The following is a 26406-nucleotide window of genomic DNA, read 5'->3' as shown; positions in this document are numbered from 1 at the left end:
TTTAAAGGTAAATTTATGTATTTAAATTGTGGTTTTTACATGTGTCATACTTACATACTATGTTTTTGGTAGGACTGTTGTAGATGTTAATATTCCTATAGAATCTGAAGTTAATCTGAAGCTGCGAAATATAATGATGCTACTTCGTAAATGCTGCAACCATCCATATCTAATTGAATACCCTATAGACCCTGTCACACAAGACTTTAAGGTAAATACCATTTAATAATTTAGTGTTTTGTTTCCTGTAGTTTTTTTATATAAGTCAAAATACTTTTGTTTGTTAGATTAAGCTATATACTATGTTTTGTTTAATTTATTATTTTTTTGAGAGTGTCTTACTTTAAGGAAAATATTTAATATTTTGTTTTCTGTAGTTTTTTATATCGTCAAAACATTTTTGTTTGATAGATTGAACTATATGTTATTTTGTTTATTATTTATTTTTGCTTTTTTTTTGAGATAGGGTCTATGTAGCCTGCAACTCACTCTGTATACCAGGTTGGCCTAAAATTCACAAGAAATTTATTTTGTCTGTCTTTGCCTGTCTGTGCCTGGTTCTAAGGCATGTGACACCTCACCTGGATTATGTTTATTTTTTAGTTATATGTGTATGCTTGTGTGTCTGTGGGTGGGTTTCTGGGTGTATAAAGAGGCCAGAAGAAACCAGAACCTCTGGACTGGAATTATAGGAAATATTCTTTTAACTGCTAAGCTATCTAGCTCCAAAATAGTTCCCGGGCGGTGGTGGCGCACACCTTTAATCCCAGTATTTGGGAGGCAGAGGCAGGTGGATCTCTTTGAATTAGAGGCCAGCCTGGTCTACAGAGGTATACAGAGAAACCCTGTCTCAAAAAAAAAAAAAAAAAAAAAAAAAACCCAAAAAACAATAACAAACAAATTATTCATTACTGTTAGTGTTTTCATGTGTATATGTGTGTTGTCACATGCCACAGCATCACTGTGGAAAGTCAGTACAGCTTTGTGGGTTGGTTCTCTTCCACCTTTGTGTGGATTCCAGTGATCAAATAGCAGATCATCAAGCTAATGTTGAAAATGCTTTTACTTGCTGATCTTTATTGAAATGTTTCTTGAGCTTTAACCATTAGATTGCGTACAAGCTCATGTGTTTTCTTTGATTTCTGCAAAGTTCTGACACTAATTTTTGTACATATTTTACTGAATTGTGCAGAACATACCTTAATGCATACATACATGCATGAACTATTGTTTTCTTATGCAAAACTTTTCTAATTTTGTTTGGGATTTTAATATTTATTCATTTTATCTTCTGTGTATGTATGTATATAGATTTATGCATATGTATCAGATGTATCTGTGTTGTGTATGTGCACCTCATGCCTGTTTAGGTCAAAAGAAGGGACCTGGAACTGGAACTAGGGCTTACTGATTATGGCCATGTGGGTGCTGGGAACTGAACCTGGTTCCTCTGTAAGAGCAGTAAGCCTTCTCAACCACTGAGCTATCACCTCAGCCTCCAATTTTTATTTTTTAGCCAAGGCTGGCTTCAAGGCTTCTATATAACTGAGGCTAGCCTTGGGCTTCTCATCCTCCTGCCTTTGCCTCCTCAGTGCTTGGATTGTGGACATGAGCCATCACACCTGGTTATACAAAGCTTTAGATAGAGTAATATGAAATATAAATCATATTTCATGATTCATAATTATACTTTAACTTAGTTTTTTGAAAAGTAACTTTCAAAAGATCGGATCGTCTTCTACCACTTGAAAGATAGAGGCAGGTGGATTTCTGAGAGTGAGACTAGGCAAGGCTACATAGGGAAACCCTGTCTCAAAAAACAAAAAAAAGAACTATTAAAATGGCAAATGATTGGTAATTAGAGTAACAATCTTCTTCCTTTTTCTTGTCTACTTTTAAGATTGATGAAGAATTGGTGACAAATTCTGGAAAGTTCTTAGTTTTGGATCGAATGCTGCCAGAACTTAAAAAAAGAGGTCACAAGGTTAGGTTTTCCTGATTAGAATTTTAACCATGTAGTTTTTTGTGAGTGAGTATATATATTAAGATGTATTTATATTTCAGGTGCTGATTTTTTCACAAATGACAAGCATGTTGGACATCTTGATGGATTATTGTCATCTTAGAAACTTCACATTTAGCAGACTTGATGGGTCTATGTCTTATTCAGAAAGAGAAAAAAATGTAAGACCGTACATATGAATTTCTTTTTTGTAACTTGTGTCTTCATCTTTGAGATATTATGTCTAAAACCCTTGTGGTGTAGGATCAAGGACAAGCATTTTGATTTAGTACTAACAGATCTTAGTTCTTGAGTCTCATACCTGTATACATGTAATCTTCTGGTACAGTCTTAGATATAATAATATCCTACTTATTTAACCACTACTGTAATAACTTTGGGATAACAAGGTATTGTTTTTTAATTTTTATCCCAGTTTTCAACTTTTAGTATGAAAAGTTTGAGTATGTGACAGTTAGAATTTCTTAGTTGGCTACTATTCCATCCAGAACCTGCCGTTAACATCCCACTGTTCTGTTCATCACACCTGAGATATAACAGTCCACTGCATCTACACAACATTCCCTCATTTGATTTTTGTTGTCGTTTGTTTTCTGAGATGGGGTTTTTCTGTGTAGCCATGGCTGTCCTGGGACTCACATAGACCAGGTTGATCTTGGACTCAGAGAGCCACCTGCCGCTGCCTCCCAAGTGCTGGGATTAAAGGCATGAGCCACTAATGCCCAGCTCGGTTGTTTTTAAAGGTTTATAATTATTTTGTGTGTGTGTGTTTTGCCTGTATGTATTATGCAGCACATGAATACCTGGTGTATATAAAGCCTAGAAAAGGGTATACAATCTTTGGGAACTGAATCCCAGTCACTAGGAGAGCAATGAGCACTCTTAACCACTTCAGTATCTCCAGCGTCTATTTTTAGAGCATTTCCTTACTTGTGTTTTCCATTTTGTGGGTTACAGGGATTGAATGAACTCAGGTTGTCAAGCTTGGAGTTGAGAGCCTTTATCCATGGAGCTATTTTGTTGGGCAGTGTTTTGGTTTTGTGAGACAGTTGCGTATATGATCCTGGCCTGCTTTGAACTGGAGTGTGGCTCAGACTTAGAGCACCCTTCTTGCCTCAGCCTCCAGAGTGCTGGGAGTTTAAGTGTGAACCACCACACATGACTGTCTGTTCTTGATGCATTTAAATTATATATTCTTCATTGACTTTTACAGATGTTTTAGGATAAGAGTTACTTATTATGAAGCAAATAAAGTATTGTTTTTGACAGTCGTGCAAAAATTTTTCCATACCACTAATGAGATCAAAATTACCATAAACCCAGAAAGTACATTCTGCTTCTTGTTAGTCAAGCAACCTTTTCTATCTATCTCATTTCTTATCCTGTTCCATTATTTGCATGTGTGTGTGTTGTTTTATGTATATGTTGGTTGTGTGGATGTGCACATGCACAGGTACCAAGGTAAGGAAGACATTAAATGTCTTCCATTGCATGTAGAGCTCATTAATTAGCTAGGCTCATGGGCTATTGAGCTCCAGGAATCAACCCGTCTCTGCCATTTCATTATATCCCACCAGGTATGTCATTAGTGATCAGGCTTGCCACTTGGTCTTTTCATAGATGCTAGGGATCTGAACTCAGATCATATTGCAGGTACTTTACTGACTGATACATTTTTTTAATCATTTTGCTTTTTTTGATATTGGGTATGATGCAAAGCTTTAACAAAATAAAAATATCCTGTATGATGTAAATGCTTGAAAAGCAAAGTTTATTCAAGCAGCGGTTTTATTAGCTAATATAATTGTTTTCTACTTCTATTGGAAAAGACTTTAACAGTGGTATTAAACATTAATGCCTTCCACCCCAGTCATTTTTAAAGTTAGTTTCTTTCTTAAATTTTTTATGTTTATGTTTCTTTTGTTTTTAGATACACAGTTTCAATGTGGATCCAGATGTTTTTATTTTCTTAGTCAGTACACGAGCTGGTGGCTTAGGCATTAATTTGACTGCGGCGGATACAGTTATCATTTATGACAGTGATTGGGTAAGAAATGCAGCAATATGCTGACTATATTTCTGTTCTAAAAATTTTATCCTTTATTATATATATATACTGCAATTTCATTTGTCTATCCTGAAAAGTGACTATTTGCAGGTAGGAATTATTCATCAAGTTTTCTGCCTATAAAAACTTAAATATACTCAGAATATTTAAATTCATTTTAAATCACATTGATTGATTGATTGATTGATTATGTGACAAGTAACATTCTGGACAACATATAGGAGTCTCCATGTGAAACTGAGGTGGTCAGGCTTTACCCATTGAGCCATCTCGCTGGTACTTGTGGGAACATTAACGTAGAAAATTTTAAAACTGTCCTGTGTGAGTGGTGATTCATGCAGCTATTCTGGAACTTAGAGTGCATGTAAGAACCATTAGAAAGTTTCCTGTCAGATAATGTCTACTATAATTGTTTTATCAAATTTTCTTAAGTTTTAAGTGTCTTTAAATTTCATTCATTCATTCATTCATTCATTCATTCATTCATTTTTGGAGACAGGGTACTCTATGTATCTCTGGCTGTCTTGGAATGTGTTCTTTAGATAGGCTGGTCCTGAACTCAGGGATCCACCTGCCTCTGTCTCCTGAGTAGTAGGATTAAAGGTGTGCCACAACTGCCCACAAGTTTAATTTTAATGTAATTCTGCTAACTGTATCTTTCTTTTTAACTTTAAGAATCCCCAGTCTGATCTCCAAGCCCAAGATAGATGTCATAGAATTGGTCAGACAAAGCCAGTTGTTGTATATCGCCTTGTAACAGCAAATACTATTGATCAGAAAATTGTGGAAAGAGCAGCTGCTAAAAGAAAACTGGAAAAGCTTATCATCCATAAAAGTAATTGATTTTTAACTTACTTAAAATATTTTTATTTATTTTTTTGTGTATGCGTGTATTGCCTGCATGTATGTTTGTCCCCCATGTGCAATCCTAATGCTTAGAGAGGCTATCTTGACCTGAAGTTACAGTTGTGAGCCTCCATGTGGGTGCTTGGAATTGAACCCAGGTCTCCTGTAAAAGCAGCCAGTGCTCTAAACGTCAGCCATCTCTCCATCCCTGTAAATGATTATTACAAGGTAAAATTTACACGTTGGTTGTCCATTTTGTGTGTTGAGAATTTCCATTTTTGTTACGTTCTAAAGGAAAGTAATATGGCTTGATGAAACAGGATTTAAATGTGCAGTAGGAAGAGATTTGGAGCTCCTAAAAGCATAGATTGAGTTGTCCTTGGACACGAAGAACCTCAGTGATTTGATAACTAATGAGGGAAAGGGTCAAGGATAATGACCCTCTGGAGTATAATATCCCCAAATCTGTCATTTAAATTTAATATACTGATGTTGTATATTTCTGGTAAGATATTTGCCAAAAAGCTTTAAAACTTAAGAGCTTTAAATACACTGAATATTAAATACTAATATTATTTAGCTAATATTTAGCTAATATTTCATAAATTCTATTTAATGTAGAGTAGATTCTTTGAAGGAGTAAAATGAATGAGTGAGGAGATTTCTTGGGATAGATCTTTTTTTCTTAAGTGTTTCAAGACAAAATTTCTCTGTGTAGCCCTGGCTGTCCTTTAACTCACTGTGTAATCACTTGAACAGAGGTCCACCTTCATCTTTCTCCCGAGTGCTAGGATTAAAGGTGTGCCACCACTGTCCCATCCAAGCATAGTTCTATTTTTACTCATTTAACATAAGATTTTATTTTATTAAGTAGCCTAGTGAGTACCTGAAGAAAAGTTGAAGTTGTTTCTCTAAATCTGGAGAAATGAGAAGAACTTGATCTTAAAAGTAATATTTAGTTGGGCAGTAGTGGCTCACGCCTTTAGAGTCCCAGCACTCGGAAGTAGAGGCAGGTGGATCTTTGTGAGTTTGAGACCAACCTGGTCTACAAGAGCTAGTTCCAGAACAACCTCCAAAGCCACAGAGAAACCCTGTCTCGAACCCCCCCTCCCCAAAAAAGTAATGTTTAAAGTCAATTTTTTACTGATTTTATAATACTCTTCTGCCTGCACATGTTGTCTGGGTTATTTCTATTTTCTTAACTTTATATTCTTTATTACTTTGTGTTTATGCATGGTTTTATGTATATGGTATAAGAGTCCACAGGTATGGCAGTCAGACGATGATTTCAGAATTGGTTCTGTCCTACATTTACATGGGTTCTAGGTATTGAATTCAGACCATCAGACTCTTGTTGTCCCTCATACGTGGTTTTGATGGAAAACCAGGTTAGATTTGAGACAGAATTAATTTGACTTGGTGACAATTTAGATTGTAGTTAACAATTTCAGAGTGAGGAACTGAGCCGTGTCTTTTACAAATTTTTGAACTGTAATACAGGTTAAATTTGATAAAATTATAATTGTTTAAAATGTTAAACTTAGTTTTAGTTTCATAAATTTTATCCATGATTATGTATTCTCAAGTCTGTAGTATTTGAAGATACTAATTTTACAAAATATTAAGGAATATAAAAATATAGACTTATTGAAATATAAGATTTGCATACAATAAAAGACATAAATGTTAAGTATACAATTCAGTAATTGTGACAAAATAACTGCAGAAAGTTCTCTTGTACCATTTCCAGTCAGTTCCCTGTGCTTCTCTGACAAATAATGCTTTGTTTTTTGTCACAGTGTGACAAATATATTGTACTCTTTAGCTGTGTTTTTTTTTTTTTCCTGTTTTTTTTCTTCTTTTTTAAAAACATTTTGAGATTTAAAAGGCTGGGGTGTAGCTCAGTGGTAGAGCATTTGCCTGACATATGTGAGGCCACAGGTTCAATTCCCAGCTTCATAGAAATAAACAATTCTGGGCTGGAGAGATGGCTCAGAGGTTAAGAGCACTGACTGCTCTTCCAGAGGTCCTGAGTTCAATTCCCAGCAACCACATGGTGGCTCACAACCATCTGTTATGAGATCTGGTGCCCTCTTCTGGTGTGCAGACATACATGGAAGCAGAATGTTGTATACATAATAAACAAAATAAAAAGAAATAATTCTGAGATTCATCTGTATGTTATATATTAGAGGAATTTTTTTTAACTTAGTAGGTCATTTACCTTTCTGTTGATGGACATTTGAAATGTTCCCATATTCTGTTTATTATAAATAAGCTAATTGTTTGAGTCATTGTTTATATGTTACTTTTATTTGTTCCTAAGAGGGGCTATGTGTTTATCTGTTAGTAAATATCCTAAATTTTAAAAAAAATTTTATGCTTCCAGCAAGATCCAAGGGTTTTCATTGTTTATCTTTTTTTTTTTTTTTTTTTGGACCATCTAAAAAAAATCTTTTGAAAGTTGTCAGCCAATGAAATGGCACAATGGATCCCTACACACAAAATAAATCACTGAATGTTAAGTTTTATTTCAAATTGTAAGCCTTGTTCCTGGTTTGTGATAGATTGATAGATTGTAGTTTTCAAAGAAATTTATATTATAGTATGAATTTGTTGATTTGTTTTTCTTTACCTCTCCAGATCATTTCAAAGGTGGTCAGTCTGGGTTAAGTCAATCTAAGAATTTCTTAGATCCTAAGGAATTAATGGAGTTATTAAAATCTAGAGATTACGAAAGGTAAAATTTCTTTAAATTTTATTGTAATATATATAGATAGGTAGGTAGGTGTGGGGAGGGGTGTCAAGAATGCTTGTGTCATTGTGCTTATGTGGAGATCAAAGGACAACTAGGAAGAGTTGGTTCCTTCCTTTTACCATGTAGGTCCAGAGGGTTAAGCTCAGGTTGTCAGGCTTGGTGGCAGGCACCTTTACCCACTGAGCCAGTTTGTTGATCCAAAATTATTTAGCTTTTAATTTTTTATTTTATCTGCATGGATTTTTTTTTTTTTTCTGCATGTATATCTGCACCATGTGTGTGCCTGGTGCCTACAGAAGCAAAATGTGGGCATTGGATACCCTGGAACTAGAGTTAAATGTTGACAGTTATAAACTGCATGGTGGGTGCTGAGAATGGCACTTAGTTCCTCTGGAAGACCAGACCTTGACCTATCTCTCCAGTCTGCAATATTCTTCCTTCCTTCTTTCCTTGATCTATCTATCTATCTATCTATCTATCTATCTATCTATCTATCTATCTATCTATCTATCATGTATACAGTGTTCTGCCTGCATGTATGCCTGCAAGCCAGAAGAGAGCACCAGATCTCCTTATAGATAGTTGAGCCACCATGTTTTTGCTGGGAATTGAACTCAGGACCTTTGGAAGAGCAATCAATGCTCTTATCCTCTGAACCATCTCTCTAGCTCCTGCAATCTTTATTAATTTAAAAAAATGTAACACATAGTTCTGGGTATAGTCTGATAAATTTTGGATGTTGTTTTTATAGGGAAGTAAAAGGATCAAGAGAGAAGGTCATTAGTGATGAAGACCTAGAGTTGTTACTAGATCGAAGTGATCTCATTGGTGAGTATTTGCCTTTTTTGTAGTGTAAACTTTGAAACATATACAGAGAATAGTGTAATGAAGTTTTGGTGTAGTATATTCAGCCATAATTGTTCACAACATCTATTAAGTCCTGTTCCTTGCTGTTTCTCTTTTGTTAGAGACTTAAAAACAAATGTGCTTCTACATGTTGTTAAACTGATCTGCTTAGGTCAGTATTGTACTTTAGAATATTGGCACTAATCTAATTTCATCTATTCCTAGTTTATTCAGGTTTTCTCAGTTGTCTCTGTCTCTCTATCTTTCTGTCTCTGCAGTTTTAAAATTATCCAAATTGTGTTCATTTTTTTTGTCTTATATCACTGCTTACCTTTTGCTTTTCAGTATTAATGGTTTATGGAGGATCTCAGTTATTTGCTCTGTAAAATGGCCTGTACCCTGAAATTGCCCATTGTCTTAAAGTTCTGTATCTTAAACACGAACAGTGTTTTGTTGTCATATTAGAAAGCATACTGTGTCTGGGGTTTTTTATTTTTGGTGAGATAAGATTAATCATTTTCAGGCATTTTTTTTCCCCTAGTGACTTCTATTAGTTCTTTGGGAGTTCGTATTAACTGTTTGATCGTTTATGCTCCCTCCCCTAAGTCTTCCCAGATCAGCCTCCTTACCTACCGTACTCTGTTTTCTTTTTAAATCCTTCAAGAACAGTTTGTGCTGCCCAAATAGTCTTGAATGTGTAATTTTCCACTGATAACTTAGCTAGGGGCCATACTCTTAGAGAACATTGTCTCTCTCCTAGCAACTAACAGTTGCTGTGCTCCAAAGGTAGGTGTGGGGTTATGTTACCCACTTACCATCTCTGCTGGCATCTTGTCTGGTTTTGGCTTGCACGTGGGATGTGTATGCAGTTGGAACCAGTATTAGTTCACATGTGCAGGTGCCTGGCTTTGTCTAAGATGTTTTCTTGTAGTCATCTTGTAGTTCTTTTTTAACCTCTGGTTTCTCCTTTTACAATACAAATCTTTATGAAAGTTTGTTGTATTTTACTTCTATGAATGTCTTTCCTCTATGTATATCTGTGCACCACTTGCATGTCTGGGCAGAAAAAGGTCTTGGATTCCCTGGAACAGTATTTACAGGCAGTTGTGAGCCACCATGTGGGTGTTGGGAATTGAGCCAGGTTCCTGGAAGGACAGTGAGTGCTCTTAACCACTGAGCCATTTTCCCTCCCTCTCTCCTTTCCTCTCTCCCTCCTTTAGTAATTCTTTGAATGTGTTATGGGTATGGACATGTGTTGTCTGCCATGGTACCCAGTTGGAGATCATAAGACAACTTGGGGTTTCAATCCTCACCTACCTTATTTGGGACAGTCTCATTGTTCACTGCTGTGTGCGCTAGGCTGGGTAGCCCATGAGCCTCCTTAGTTCTCCTGTCTATAGTTTCCCATTTCTCTAGGGGTACTGACTGGTATTACACATGGGTGCTACTGCTTCTATGTCTGGCTTTATGTGGGTTCTAAGAAATCTTTTTGAAAGAGAGACTGAAGTTTTCTTAGAGTTTTAGCTTCTTTAGGTTTGTTACCTAGTTTGAGGTTGGTTGCTTGATTGTTTTGATTTTTGTTTGTTTTAAGACAATGTGAGGAGTTTGATTGAAGGCATTACCAAGCCGTTTACCAAGTCTTTTGGGGAAAAGACAGGTTTTGTTTTGTTTTGTTTTGTTTTGTTTTGTGGGGGGGAATTTGACAGGGTTATTCTGTAGGTTTGGAGACTGTCCTGGAACTCTCTTTGAAGACCAGGCTGGCCTCAAACTCTCAGAGACCCTCCTACGTCTGCCTCCTGAGTGCTGGTATTAAAGGCAATAGCCGCCACCACCCAGTCAGAAGACAGTTTTTTGAACACCCATCTAGGAAGCTACTACTGAACTCAGGACTAACCAAGGATAATAGCTGTCACTTTAACCATGTAGAAGGAAGTTTTAAAGAGTATAAGATAACAGACTACAGGGGTAAGAAATAAGAATTGAAATTGCTCTCAAAGGATGGGGTTGCAGGTAAATACCAACGTGCCCAACCGGAAAAGAATTCTGAAGCGATCACAAGGCTAGGGAGATGGTTTAGCAGGTAAGAACATTTGCTGTTAGAGAATGGGGACCTGAGTTCAAATACCCAGAGCCTATTAAGCTGGACATGATCGCACATGTGCCTGTAACTTTCACGGGGAGGGATGGAGACAGCAGAATTGTTTAGGTTTGTTGGGCTCCCACTAGTTCCAGGTTCAGTGATAGACCCTGTCCCAGGGGAATAAAAGGAAGAGTGAGACACCTGACATCTTCCACCTTGTTCTCTGGTTTGTATACACAGAGACACATGCACAGTGGGGTGTGAGTGTGTGTCTGTGTGTATGCGTGCTTCTCAGTATGTATGTGTCTGTATGTATATGTGTGTATAGCACATACAGAGCTCATTATGAAAAGATTTTATTAAATTAATGCTAGACAATTTTGTGAGGCACATAGCACATTAACAAAAATTTGTGCTGGTTCTAAGCTAAAAGTTTAGTTTTCCATGGTATCCAGTTTAAAAAAAAAATTTAATGTGTGTGTGTAAGTGTTTTTTGCATGCCTGGTTCCTGCAGAAGTCAGAAAAGGTTGTCATACCCTGGGATTGAAGTTATAGGTGATTGTGAAAGTCCATGTTCTTCCTCTGTGCTGATTGGAGCTGTAGTAAAAACAGTATTACAGTATTATGGGTAAGGGAAAGAATATCCCACATTTCTATGGGATATTTTGGAGAGAGGACTAGCGTTATCACCATAATATTAGAGGTTTCTTAGGATGTTTAAAAATTTCTTATGCCTTTAAAATGTATGTGTCTCTATTTCTCTCTTAGATCAAATGAAGGCTTCAAGACCAATTAAAGAGAAAACAGGGATATTCAAGATACTTGAAAATTCTGAAGATTCCAGTGCTGAATGTTTGTTTTAAAGCGGAGCGAAATGGCTTTTAACAACTTTTGTTTATATCCATTCTGGTAGCTTACCTACTGGCTTTGACGTCTAGATTGTTCACTTTACATTTTGGATTATATCAGTTTATATAATGTAACTAGTATTGTTACATCCTTGAAATGATAATTTTCTGGGATTTATTAAGTACACAATTCCTATTAAATTTGTTTTTCAGTTAGCTTTTGGGACTGAGTTGTACTTTTGAGTATTGTCTTTCAATATTGTCTAATATGTACTTAACCATTTTATACAGTTTATACAGTCTTCCTGTGGAAGTTTAGTGTCTCCCCCTGCTGATGTAATTCATGGGATGTGGACTTCAGTTATGGAGCAGGGTTTTGATGGGGGAGATTGATTGAAATTGTACTTTCTGTTGCTAAAGTAAATTGTTTGATTTTTGAGTCAATAAGATGACTTACCAAATAAATGTTTATTATAATATGATCTCATCACATTATTTTCTCAGGAAACTAGTAATTTAGTTAAAATAATAACAAGGGTTAGCTGATACTGGTTTCATTCTTTTGTAAGGATGTCATTTAATTATTAATTTCAGCAGAAAAGCTCAAAGAAATTGTAAGCTCTTGATAAAAAACCAGATTTTGAGAAGGACACATTGTGCAATGCAAGAGTAGAAGTTGGATGGACACACTAAGAGTATTTATAGAAAGAGTGCAGATACAACCAGAGTAAAGAAAAGACCTTTGTGCATAGGAAATTCAGGAGACAAAGTAAGGGACCATAACCATCATCAAAGGGGACAATCCTTGTCCTGCATGGAAGGTTATAAGACAATGAAGAAGAAATCCTAGGTGTACCCTACCTAGGAGAGAGGACATGTTCAATGAGCCGTGTATTTATTTACTTTTTTTTTTAATTCTAATTTTTTCATTTGCTTTACATGCTGAGTTTCCCCTCCTTCCTCTCCTCCCTTTCCCTCCCCTGATTCTTTTTTAAAATTGTGTGTGTGTGTGTGTGTGTGTGTGTGTGTGTGTGTGTGTGAGAGAGAGAGAGAGAGAGAGAGTGAGAGAGAGAGAGAGAGAGAGAGAGAGAGAGAGAGAGAGATATCTTGGAGTTAACATGAGATTATGAATCTTCTGACATCAGTGCTGAGAAATAAGCACTCAATGCACGAGCTATCTTTCTAGCCCCTATCATGTATTTATTGATGGTCCTATGGGAAGTTGTTATCTGTATTTATGTTCAAATGAAAGGACTTTAGATTAATGGAACTAAAAGAAAAAAAATTGAGAAAGTAGTTGATTAAATAAGAGATCAGTATATATAGTAAACTGCAGGAGCTCTTTTTTTTTTTTTAATAGTAAATATTTTCAACAGTTGTAAATGTAGGTAGTCATCAAAGCAAAGTGGAGTAGAACCAATGTCTCCAGGAGAGGGGAGGAGGAAATAGTAAGAATTAAGTTGTATGTTTCAAATTGCTGTTAGATAAAATGTACAGTAACTTCATGTAATACTTAGGGAAGTAGCTAGTAGTGGCTGATATGGTAATATAAATTGATTTAGGCCCTCCCCTGTGTATCTAGGGAGGGTTTTTTTGTGTTTTCGAGACAGGGTTTCTCTGTGTAGCTTTGGAGCCTATCCTGGCACTCACTCTGTAGGCCAGGCTGGCCTCGAACTCACAGAGATCCGCCTGCCTCTGCCTCCCGAGTGCTGGGATTAAAGGTGTGCGCCACCAACGCCTGGCTGGTAATATAAATTGAAAACTTTCTACAAAGTAGACTTTAGGAGTGTGAGTGTGTGTTGTGAGTAGAATAAACCCAAGGCCTTGTGCATACTGGACAAACTATCACTGAGCTGTATCCCTATTTGATAGAGTTTAGCACCTGGGTATAACAAAATAAATGGCATTGTAAAGGGGGAGAAAGGTCAGATTTAGGTTTCCCCTTCCAGAATTCCAGGAAGCACAGCCTTGCTCGAAAGAAAAAGTAACGTGTAAAATGGTGGGTAATGTTGCTTTGTTTGACTATAATAACTTAAATATGTGTATCAGAGTATCATGTTGCACACTTTAAATGTAGTCAATAAAAATAAAAATTTAAGAGGGCTGGAGAGATGGCTCAGCAGTTAAGAGCACTGGGTTCAATTTCCAGCACCCACATGGCAGCTCACACATGGCTTCTGACACCCTCACACAGACATACATGCAGGCAAAACACTCATGAACATAAAACTAAATTAAAAAATAAATTTAAAAACATCTCCCCATGCTGGTTAATTTAGGACAGATAATGGCAATAGCTTTGTATGCCATGTCTGTGTGAAAGCTCTGCTCTGGTGATGGTGGTCCCCATCCTGGTCCAGCTCTCTGTGGTCCTGTATGCTGAAGTTCCTGTCTTCCATTCCTTCCAGCAGCATATGCCTAAACTCTGCCTATCTAATTCTGAAACAGCCCTTCCCACCCTGTCTGTGCCATGTTTCTGTATTTCTTTATTCGAATGGTAACCGGTCAAAAAGCAGTTGTTGCTCCTGGACTGCCAGCTGCTGGGAAATGAGGAAGATATTTACAGACTAGGCTTTAATCTAGTCTGCAGAGCAAAGAATGAGCAAGATAGCAGAATAGTCAGCAATCGGTTCTCTTTCGCCAAGAGGACCATCCATCTGAACACTGCCCACACAAGAAAATATTGCCACAAGAGCTAAAGAAATCAGGTGAGAGACCAAGGCACCTGGGCATAGCATAATTGTAAGAAAAATCACACTGAAAGGGGGAGAAAGTACAGCTTTGTGTTATCCTTCCCTAAACCCCAGGCTGCACAGCATGGGAGGAATTGAGGAAAAATTGCAGGGGGTTTTGCTTGTGACCCTCGGTCAGTTGAGTTTCCCCTTCTGAGGGAATGAAAGGGAGAAACTGTATTATTGATTTAATCTCTAGAGAACACGGGCCTCTTGTCAATAGTGTGGTGTACATCTTGAGTGATGCCTGCAAGCTGTGCCACTGCCTTTCTGTTGTCCTGAATTCTCCAAGGGGTGAAAAGAGTATCTTCTGCCTGAAAGGGCTTTGTAGGGTGACATGTTTGTTTGCTGAGCTAATTACGTGGCTTAACCAGTGATTAATCAATTATAATGTTACTAGAGCACACTAAAGCATTTTTTTTAAAGGGCTCCATTTTCAAGACATGTATCGAAATCACTAGGAAGCTTTTACTGAGTAAACATTATCTTATATATAAGCATATGATTTGCCTCTAATGTTTGAACAATCTATGATCAAATGATTTACTTTACTTACCCCTCCCCCCCCACCAGTTTAGATTGCATTTTGGAATCATCCCTGCTGAAAAGGAAAAGAGCAGTACATGGGTCCTGCCCTGGGCCAGCTATGACAGGTTTCCAGGGTGGAATAGTAGTGAAGAAGAGTGAAGAACAGTTTCTGTTTGTATTTTCCAACAGGCCAGAGTCCACCCAGAAGAGAGATAAAAGTGCGCCTCATTGATTAGTCACTTACGCTCAGAGGCACATGTTGAGTTAGCAGCTAGCATTATAAAAGCCCGGGACTGCAAGTTCACACGTGTGTCCCTAAGAAGAGAAGGCTGCCATGGATCCAGTCCTGGTCCTGGTGCTCACTGTCTCCTGTCTGCTTCTCTCAGTCTGGAGACAGAACTCTGGGAGAGGGAGGCTCCCTCCTGGTCCCACTCTTTTCCCACTTATTGGAAACATCCTGCAGATAGATAGAAAAGACATCAGCAAGTCTTTAAACAAAGTAAGTGCTTTCCAAGATCCTCTATTAGGTTACAAGAGAAAATTAATCTCTGCTATTAATTATTTTATTGTAAAGCGAATATTCCCATAGGTTCTTCTATTTAGAGTGCTACTGCCACTGTCAGGAATAGTAGAATGCTATACTACATAGAAATTCTGTCTTCGAGCCTCTCTCTCTCTCTCTCTCTCTCTCTCTCTCTCTCTCTCTCTCTCTCTCTCTCTCTGTGTGTGTGTGTGTGTGTGTGTGTGTAGGTGTTAGAGTGTGTGGGTGAAGAGGCCAGAGGTTGAAATTGAGTGCCCTCAATTGCTGCTCCATCTTGTTTTTTGAGGCAAGGTAGGTCACTGAACCTACAGCTCAGTGATTGGCTTTTCTGGCTGACCTCAAGTCCTAGGATCCTCCTGGTTCTGCCTCCCCAGGGCTGGGATTATTAACCTGAGAACACCAGCTTTTTATGTGTATGCTGGGACCTGAAGTCAGATTGCACAGCAAGCATTACAGCAAGCATTTGCTGAACCATCTCCCCAGACCCAAGAGACTTAAAAAATGTAGATTTCTAATTATTAGTCACAGAATCAATCCCCTGAAAAAATCTTAGTAGGAAATCTTGAAGCAAATTCAATAGCAGCTGGATATTTGTTCTGTGTGGACTTTGGGGACTGACTGAACAGGCAGCAGAAATTCACTGAGCAGGGTTCAAATTGGGGTCCTATACTTATGTAATACTGAGATGAATTTGAAAGTCTTTGGACCTCAGTCTCTTTAGCTGTAAAATTAATAAGTGCAGCTCAAGGTGTTGTTTAGATGTGATGGTCTACGTAGGATTTCCCTCATAAATTCTTGACAAATGGGGGACATGCTGCTATAACAAAACACCATTTTTTAAAAAAAAGATTTATTATGTATATAGTGTTTTGTCTGCATGTGTGCCTGCAGGCCAGAAGAGGGAGCCAGATCTCATTACAGATGGTTGTGAGCCACCATGTGGTTGCTGGGAATTGAACTCAGGACCTCTGGAAGAACAGCCAGAGCTCTTAACCTCTGAGTCATCTCTCCAGCCCTCAAAAACATCATTTTTTATGTATGAAATCCAGCAACATTTGAAGCTGTTTTATAGAAACAAAAACAGTCATCAACAGTGTGATGACATCAGTAGATCATGTACAATATGTAGGCTACATACTGATTTTATTTATGCTGTTATTTGAATTCCCCTCCCCCCAATTTTCCAGTTCTCAAAAGTCCATGGCCCTGTGTTCACTCTGTATTTTGGCATGAAGCCCACTGTGGTGTTGCATGGGTGTTAGTGATCAACCAGCAGTCAATAGGGCAAGGTTTTCTTTATTCGGATACACCAGTCAAGGGCAGGCCAAAGCGAGGAGGAGGGAGCTGGGACCAGGGCCAGCAGAAGAAGGGGGAGTAGAAGAGAGCGCCCCCTTGTCTGCGGACCCCTTAAGCCTTCTTTATGTCACCTTAGACTTCCCCTCACTCGGCCCTCACGGGCGTGTTCTGTCACACCTGTCCGGGTTACCTGGGGCGGAGCTAGAGTGTCTCCCTACAATTCCCCTTTTAGTCTAAAAGAGGATTAAAACTTAATAGTGTAAAACATCTAAAATGAACAATCATAAAGGTGAAATATAAGAAGATACAATTATCTGCTATTGCACATCCTATCTATGTTTATTTCGGCTAAGCCTTAAAATAATATGGAAAGGGTGTCTAACTTGAACACCTCCTTCCAATCCCAACTCTAAACAATAAGAAGGTCATTCCTAACTAGGCTTATACACTACCCTAATAAACAATAATGGGGAATGGGGGCATAGCATCTTCTAAGTTACTTCCTGCTGAAATGGGACGATGGTAGCCATGTGGGGTCCTGTGGAATGAGCGGGATAACCCCCACGTCCCAAGGTTCTCAGACAAAGAGGGAAACCTGCCGCCACAGCCTGCCCTGTTGGACCACTTAGAGGCATTGGAGCAGCTTCCATATGCTCGCGCCATCCTGGTACTTCTGGAGTTTAGACTCGGCACTCCCAAGATGATAAAGACAGATCCAGATGAAGAAAAACCTCTAAAGGTTTACACTGCGTTTAAAAATATATGTAGGCTTGTGAGAGAAGGAAGCAGTTCCACAGAGAAACCCTGTCTCAGGGAAAAAAGAAACAAAAGAAAGTAAAAATAAAGTAATAAAAGGCCACATAAAGATGGAAAATATACAGAGAGTCTGGATACTATATGCCATATTGTTGTCTTTAAATTGTTTGATTGCCGAGGAAAGAATTACTGCTACTAAAATACATTTGATTATAAATGCTGCTAAATTAATCCAACTTATACATTTTAAAAATGCTCTAACTTCAAAATTTAAGTTTAAGAACAGGCTACTTAGAAATAAAGGTTTTGCTTATATTTCCACAGAAAATAAAAAGCTGTGGATTCCTTCCAGACTAATATGGTCTGATCAAGCAAGACCCCCTGAAGCTGAGACTATACAGCCTTACAGACCACAAAAACAAGGACTTGGTTAGGTTTCTATGTATTATCATGATCCCCATGGTATATGAACATCACCCCCAATCAGCAGGAAGCAGTTTAGAAGGAACGACGCCCAAATCCCCAAATATTGTTTATAAATGTTTGTTTTCATTTAAATGGGGTTAGTTATAAATGATAATGAGCATAGTCAATTTTTTTATAGAAAAAAAGGGGAATAGGATATAGGAATTAATACTTTACATTGGTATAGATTTTCATTTATTGTTACAACTTTAAGGTCAATTTTGTGATAGGTATATGTCTCCTCTTGTTTAGGTATTGTGTTTATACAGATCTTTTACCTATAATAGTCAGAACTTATAATTAGGTTAGTTAGGTTTTCTAGATTTACAGAGATGTATTTGAGATGGTTAGGTATTCTTCAAACCTTTCAAAGACCTACAGAAATATGTCATTTAAATGGTTTAGGGTTTTTCTTTTTCAGGGTTTGGCAGTGAGACACAACTGCTCCTGGCACACCAATTACGTCAGAAAGGAGGATGGGCATCGAAGAAACTCGTTATGGAGTTTGCTTTCAACATGGCAAGATTAGCCATTTGGGCAAGAAACTGCTCTTGCCTGGACAATTTTTGCTATATACACTGGACATGCAGAACCCACAAGAAAGTGACTGCTGAACTTACAAAACAAGACAGCACTAAAGGGTTCCTGTTGAAATGGAGAAGTGTGCTAGACACACTGTGGCCTATGGGCTGAAGATGGATGCCCCAATGTTACAAAGGAACTTTGGGTGACTGTCCAGGTAGCAAATGTCTCTGTCAATTCTAGAGTTTATATATTTTCCTTCTGTGGTCTTTGATAGAGTTGAAGACAGATAATTATGGTTATAGTTTTCTTCAGTTATTATAAAAGATAAGTTATCCTTTTATTTTAGATAGAAAAAGAGGAGATGATGGGGGAAGTACTTCTGTGTATGTTTATCTTATTGATTGCTTAATAAAGTTCTGCTTGGCCAATGAAACGGCAAGTTAGGCAGGACTAGGAGTCAAAGAGGATTCTGGGAAATGTAGTAGAGAAGTGGTGATCCAGGCAGGAAGTGACATAGCAAGGAGACTCATATTTAAGCGAAGGAGAAACAGGAAGGGTCCCCTTTTCCCGTTCACCTCCTCCAGTAGAAGGATGTGAGCCACCGGCAAGGAGGGACACCAATAAGGCGTCCGATAAGATAAGTCTTATAACATAGATTTATGATAATTAAGACTGAGCTAGTAGATGAGAAGTCCTAGTCATTGGCCAAGCAGCTTTGAACCCAATACAAGTTTCTGTGTATTCATTTGGGCCCTAACTCAGGCGGGCGGCTGGCGTAAAGCTCACACGTGGCGGTGGGTCTCAGGCGGCTTTTGACAGAAAGATTTATCGTTACACATGGGTATGAAGTCATAAAGGAGGCACTTGCTTATCTAGGAGAGGAATTTTCTCAAAGAGGCGATTTCCCAGTACTTGAAAAAGCTTACAAAGGCTTGGGTAAGTGAGTACAAATGTGTGCATGCTTTAGTTGGTCCTTGGCCATGCAGATGAGACGAGATGAGCTCGTTGAGCAGCTCTAGGCCATCCAGATGGCTCCATGTGCCAGCTCCTTGTCTTCCTAACTAGTTCGGTTTTGCATCCTGGTAGGAATCATTTTCAGCAATGGGACGAAATGGAAGGAGAACCAACATTTCTCCATCATGACCTTGCGGAACTTTGGGATGTGGAAGAGGAGCCTTGAGGACCATGGACAAGAGGAAGCACAGTGTCTTATGGAGGAATTGAGGAAAACGAAAGGTAGGTATCACTTTGTGTCACTGACCAGATTGCTCGCTTCTCCAGTGATCTCCATGGTAACACTGTTGGGGTAACCTGATCTTACACTGAGGGAAATGCTTGGCAACACTATGCAAGCAGGATGGTTTGGTACAGAGAGCTAAGGAAGATTTTGTAGCTCAATGCCTTCTGTGTTTGTATATAATGTCTGTACATATGGGGTAGGGATACAAAAATCATTAAATTTTATTTTGTGCCAAACTTTACTTTCAAACAATGCCATACAGATAGAAGGCATTTGGCAATGTTTCCCTTATAGCATAATTGTGGGCTAACTATTCTAAAACATTTCACTAGAGCATGTTTGTGAGAGGACATTACTGGTGACTCACTACTCCGTGGAATGTGAAACCATGCATGCATCCACTTCATTGGTCTGGTTAGTGGCTTCAGCCTCCCTGATAGGCATGTCTGGGCTTCTTTAAAAGTCCATCCATGTCTGTAGTGTTCACAACAATAGTGTTTATGTATGGTGTCTAGTTCCTAGGCTCCCTTAGTGCTTGGGATTGCTTCTCTGTTTTTGACTGTTTAAAGATGTCAGCTGGAGCTACTTAATGTTACTCACTGTGCACTTGATTGTCCACATATTTTAAGAGTCATCTACATTACAAAAAGGAAGTTTTCAATTGATTTATTGAACTAAATCTCAATTACTATTAATGCTTAACCTCAACTTTCCTAATTATAGTTTGGCTCTATTTCAGTTCTTATTATCCTCTATTTTGTACTAATTGTGAATTTTATTTTCTATATTTTATGAGGCTCTGACATCTTGGACTTCCCCTCCCAAGGTGAGATAATTGATAACAATAGCAAATACTTTCCTAAAGCTTGTTTTTAGCATCCAATATGGCCTACTTATGGTCCTCAACCACCCTTTTTAGGGAATTCCCACATTCCAAGTCCATGTTCTCTCTGCAAATCCATCCAGGGCCAGGTATGAGACAGTTAGTGACTCCTCACAGGCATGGTCGAGAGATTTCTGCAGTTAGTCAAACTTTCCCATGCTAAGATTCAAAGTCTGCCTTTCCTTTCACAGTCATCCCTTTGCATAAATTCCAGCAAAGGCCTGGCTCTCTGCTGTCCCTTTCCTATCAGCTCTAGGCCTGAGAGGCTTCTCTGGGATCTACCCATCCTGTCATGCTATGGATGGCCCCTCCTGTGGCAACTGCCCTTGTCCCTTCTAGGGCTCTGCTGAAGGGCAATCTGATCTGTGAACCTCACTGTGTCTGAATGAAACAAAATTGTGGCTGAATTTTGAAACAATTGGATTTTGAGTTAGAATATTGATGGTAATTTTTACCTACCTTCCACTCTTGGCTTTACTCATCTGTGATTTAGTTGGCACAGTAAATATGGTTTTCAGCTTGATTTCCAAATGCCCTTGATATTAATGTGTCTCTTCAAAATGAAGTAGAGGGTAAGATTGAGAATCAAACTTTCACTGTGAACCCCCTTACTGCAAATCTCAAATTAATAATTCCCAATGATTATCTCTTCCTCTCCTAGGCTAAAATAAAAAAAATTCTGAACCCACAGTGTTATGGTGTATTATAATAGAAAAAGGGCTTGGCTTAGGCATAGTCAACTACTAAGTAGGCTTATTCTGTTGAATTCCTCATCACCTGTGCACAGATACCCTTTAAAACTAACAAACAGTAATTGCATGTATTTATAGAGTCCAGAAGGAATGTGACACATGCATATCATTTGTAATGATATATAGTCACTAGCATTTCATCTTAGACATTTGTCCATTCTTTTTCTTGGGAGAATTAGAATCACTCCTTCTAGTTCTTTGTAAAATATGTAGTGAATTGATGTAAATTACTGCTACTGTGCTGTGCTGTGCTGTGCTGTGCTGTGCTGTGCTGTGGAGAACTAGATGTTATTCCTCCTGTGTAACTGTATTTATTTCCTGTTATCTAGTCTTTTTCTATTGCTCCTTCATATCCCTTTTAACCTCTCGCAAATACCAATCTACTTTGTTTTCTGTAAGATCAACTTGTTTTTTTTTAAGTTTCCATATGAAAGAGAGAATGAAGTAATGTTTTCTTTGTCTGGCTTATTTCGCTTAGCGTCACGTCCCCTAATATGTCCGTTGTAGTAGGAGAGGATTTTATTCATTTTAAAGACAGTAATATTTGATTGTGGGTATAGAACTCAGTTACTCTACTTGTGGGCACTTCTGTTGGCTCCATTTCCTTGCTGTTGTGAGTAGTGTGCATGTTTTGGCTCATCACCCTTAATTATAGCTGATGGGCACTTGTAGACTTTTCACAATGAAATTTATTAATAATTTTATTAGAATAATTTTGCTGAGAATTGTCCACAAAACATTCTCTCTGAACTAATTTGCTTTTCTGTACAGTAATGAAATGGAATGAAGTGCTGTTAAAATGAAAAACTGAATAGAGGCTGGAGAGATGGCTTGTTAGTGATGAGCATTCACTGCTCTTAAGAGGACCTCCCCCAGGTTTGGTTCCCAGAACACACCATCATGGTTTACAACCATCTGTAACTCCAGTTCTAGGGCATAGGATGCCCTTTTCTAACCTCTAAGGGCACCAGGCATACACATGGTGCACACACATGTATGCAGACAAAACACTTATACACATAATATAAATCAATCTTAAGAAGAAAAAGCAAGCACTGTAGTATTCTGTTGATGACTATGTCACGCAATAGCACAAACCTCCACTAGAGGGCAGGCTTTTCCAAGCCAATGTGGGATCTGACTGGTGATAATGAACATTATTTCCAGAATAGGACATTCTTGCTATTTTTTTTTCCAGCACTAAAATAAGAAGGAAAGGATACCACTTATCAATTTAATCTTCATGTTTTACTTGTATATGATTTAAATTATAGTGAAATTTTAAAAAAGTTTAACTTATTTTAAGCAAACAAATCTATCTTCTAGTAATGTATGTTTTTTACTTTTAAATATATGATTTTGGAGATTGAATGTAGGGTCTTGCATCTGCTAAGAAAGTCTCAACCACTGAGTTATATTACAATCTTTGATTTCATGTTTTATTTTGAGATAGGGTCTCTCTAACAGGCCCAGGATTATGTCAAACTCAATGTAGCTCAGGCAATAGTTCTGCTTCAACTTCCTGAGTAGCTAGGGTTACCTGCCTGCATCACCAGGTCAGGTTGTATGTATTTTTATTGATTAAAATACTGTTATTTATTTATTATTATTGATTTGTTTATGTGTGTGGGTGTTTTGTCTGTGTGTACATCTGCACACCAGATAGGGAGTCGAGTCCTATGGAAATACAGATAGAGACAGTTAAAGCTGCCATGTGGGTGCTGGGAACTGAACTCAGGTCTTCTGTAAGAACAGCCAGTCCCCTGAACTGCTGAACCATCTCTCTAGCTCCCCCAAAATAATGATTTTTTTTAATTTTCTTTTTTACAGCTTTTTACATTTGTCCTACTAAATGCATTCATTTCCTATAATCTTTCTGTTTTAGGTCTTCCTCCCTGCTGGTTCTATTTGCAATTCCCTCACTATCCTCTGTGTTAAAGACTGTCACCGCTATTTCCTTCCCTCCTATACTAACATTCCATTGTCTGCAAGCTCTCTAGAGAGGTGGAATTCTTCAGGTCTTTAAATTTTTCTCTCTCTCTTTTTTCTTCTTTCTTCCTTTTCCCCCCTTTTAGACAAAAGTCTTGTGTAGTTAGGACTGGCCTAGAACTTTCAGACTGGTAGAGAACTCTCAGGTCTCCTGTTCCTTGTGAGTGCTAGGATTACAGGTGTACACTACCATGCCCAGGTCTATTTTAATACCTATTTTAAAATGTGTCTCTTTTACACCGTTCTTCTTTTGCTTGCCAAAGAAGTCACTTGGGCCCAATGTGTAAATAAGGGCAGTAACATTAACATAGTGTTTGGATACCCATCCTGAAACAAGGTTAGAAGGAGTTATTAAATCAGGTTTGAGAGAAAAGCAGTGTGCTGGTTCTCCATATGCTGAGGTTCTGCCTGATAGAGAATTTCTAGGAACTTGACAACTTAGAGTTTCTGAAATTACCCCAATATGATGTCAAAGAGTCTTTCATGTACATGTATTAACAGCTATTTTTAATATCTCCCATTTCCCCAGGAGCACCCTATGATCCCACTTTCATCCTGAGCTGTGCTCTCTCCAATGTCATCTGCTCCATTATTTCCCAGAAACGTTTTGATTATAAAGATCAGACTTTTCTTAACTTGATGGGCAAATTTAATGAGACAGAGAATAGGAGTACAGATGCTGTTGAAGGCCAGCAGAGTCCAGCTCTACCGACTCCCTGGCACAGTTCAGGTGGTCAGTTGCCTTGGTGTAGCGAAAGGACTTAGAAAATTTCTAGTCCGGCTGGTCAGTGGTGGCACACACCTTTAATCCCAGCACTCAGGAGGCAGAGGCAGGTGGATCTCTGTGAGTTCGAGGCCAGCCTGGTCTACAGAGCGAGTTACAGGCCAGGCTCCAAAGCAATACAGAGAAACCCTGTGTCAAAGAAACCAAAAGAAAAGAAAAGAAAAGAAAATTTCTAGTCTAAGAAGTATGGAAGAGTTCACACATGTGCTGGTCAGATCATGTTCTTTATTCTTTTTTCTGTGCTGTGAAGTTTCCAGCTTATATACACAGGTTAGCACTTTCCCAAATCTGCAGTGGGTGATTTTGGGACATCCAGTCTTTTTATCAGGAAGGACTTATGAGTCAAACAAAGTCAGAGGTGCCATACTCCTTGAAGGCCTGAAATGTGATCCATATGAAGGACTCCTCTGCTGACCAAATGTCCTGCCAAATAGAAGATAATTGCAGGGAGCTGGCTTCTAAGCTTATCTCAGGGAATGGAGCGGAGATGAGACTGTGGGAACCAACGTTATTGACTGCTTGACTACATTGCTCACTGGAGGTCCCACAGAGTCAAGGGAGGTGACCCAATATGGTAGTAATGGGAAAACTGTGCCCAATAGCCTATACACTGCTAAATCTTTTGGTGCAAGTGCTGTTTAGAGAAAGAGAGTGCTTATGGCTTCACAAGAGGTTACTGTAAGAACAGCTGTTGTACAAAAGGTGGTGGGCCCAGCATTTTGTGACTGGGTTTATCTCCACCAAAATGCATTCATTCTGGTGAGTCAACCTTCTGCTTTGTCAGCTGAAACTCCACTGTATAATTCATGTTGACTGCAGCCAGATGCTGACAAGAACCTGAGTACTAGGGGTTCCAGACCAAAGACTCAGAGGCCAGCTGAAGCTGGGTCTCTAGCTGAGAAAGTAATGAGAGTCAGGATATTTAGATGATCTGGATTTGGAGTGTATAAAACATAAATCTGTTGGGCTGTCATGTTCAATGACATCACCGTCTATCAAGTTGGCAACACTCTGTATAGAAGATAGTTATGTGATCTTATAGCAGTCATTTGACCACTGTTGTGTATGAGTATTTGTCCACTAAATTCGGAATTGAGTTTCATGATATCTTTGAGCCCTTCCTGGTTATAAAACATGATTTTATTACTGAGGCCAGCCATTAGTAGTAGAAGTATCAGGGAGTGACTCATGGACTGAACTTCCTTGACCTCTTAGTTTACCTCCTGCAGGTGAATCATGGCCTTTCAGTAGTTCACAGTTGTATGTAAAAAAGAGAGAGTGGATGCATGGAAACATTATTGTCTTGGATGTTGGAGAGAGATGCTTATGTCTGTCCATATGATCAGTTTAGTACAGTCTCTCTCTATCAGCACTTCCCTTTGTACAGTCATGTGAACTGAAATGTTCCTCCTCAAGTTCACCCAAGTTTTTTTTTTTTTAAATTATTCTCTTTTACATTACATCCTGACCACCTTCAGCATTACCCCTCCTTCACTCCTCCCATTGTCTCCCCACTACATGCGTGGCCTTTCCCTCCCTTTTCCTTTACTTCCCTTCAGAAAAGAGCAGACGTCCCAGGAATATCAACCAAATGTGACTTAACCAATTACAATAAGACTAGGCACAAACTCTGATATCAAGGCTGGAAGAGGCAACCCAGTAGGAGGAAAAGGGCTACAAGAGCAGGCAAAAGAGCCAGTGTCACCCCCTACTCCCACTGTTGGGACTCCCACAAGACTACCAAGCTACACAAGCATAAAATATATGGGAAGATCTGGCTCAGATCTATATAGGCCCTGTGAGTTCCTATGAACTCTTTTTACTTGATTTGGTGGCCACATTCTCCTGATGTGCTAGGTCCTTTGGCTCTTACACACCTTCCTCTCCCTTTTATGTGGAGTTGCCCTAGCTCTGCCTAATGTTTGGTTGTGCCACCCTAGTTTTTTTTTTAACCTTTTTTTAAATTAAAAAAAAATCTAATTTTACATACCAATCCCAGTTCCCTCTACTTCCCATCCTCCCATTCACCCATCAACCCCTCATCCCACCCATTCACGACTCAGGGAGGGTGAGGCCTCCCATGGGGGATCATCAAAGTCTGACATTATTTAGGGCGGGACCTAGGCCCTGCCCCATGTATCTAGGCTGAGAGAGTATCCCTTCACAGGGAATGGGGTCCCAAAGCCCATTTGTGCAGTAGGGATAAATACTATTTCCACTACCAGAGGCCCCATAGATTGCCTAGGTCCCCCAATTTATACCCACATTTAGGGGGCCTGATTTATTCTTATGATGGTTCCCCAGCTGTCAGACTGGGGTCCTTGAGCACCTACTTGCTCAGGTCAGCAAGTTTCTATGGGTTTCCCCACCATGGTCTTGACTCCTTTGCTCATCCCTCCTCCCTCTCTACAATTGGATACCAGGAGTTCAGTTCAATGATTAGCTG

At 38.7% G+C, this 26406-nt stretch overlaps 1 protein-coding gene and 1 pseudogene across 1 annotated transcript in view; both read left to right on the top strand.

The window, feature by feature from the left end:
• Window positions 1-11685, top strand: part of Hells (helicase, lymphoid specific) — a 34521-nt gene extending 22836 nt beyond the window's left edge. Inside the window, exons 15-22 of the mRNA XM_027407425.2 lie at window positions 73-211; window positions 1901-1984; window positions 2065-2184; window positions 3954-4070; window positions 4767-4926; window positions 7581-7677; window positions 8447-8523; window positions 11390-11685. Coding sequence (XP_027263226.1) covers window positions 73-211; window positions 1901-1984; window positions 2065-2184; window positions 3954-4070; window positions 4767-4926; window positions 7581-7677; window positions 8447-8523; window positions 11390-11484 — 889 coding nt within the window. The 3' untranslated portion in view covers window positions 11485-11685. The remainder of the gene's footprint in view (window positions 1-72; window positions 212-1900; window positions 1985-2064; window positions 2185-3953; window positions 4071-4766; window positions 4927-7580; window positions 7678-8446; window positions 8524-11389) is intronic.
• Window positions 11686-15063: 3378 nt separating this feature from the next.
• LOC100757012 overlaps window positions 15064-26406 on the top strand; it is a 30503-nt pseudogene continuing 19160 nt past the window's right edge.

Source organism: Cricetulus griseus, chromosome 3, assembly GCF_003668045.3.
Source record: "Cricetulus griseus strain 17A/GY chromosome 3, alternate assembly CriGri-PICRH-1.0, whole genome shotgun sequence".
Lineage (NCBI taxonomy): Eukaryota > Metazoa > Chordata > Mammalia > Rodentia > Cricetidae > Cricetulus > Cricetulus griseus.
The sequence above is the reverse complement of the archived record's forward strand: the minus strand, read 5'-3'. Positions and strand labels throughout refer to the sequence as shown.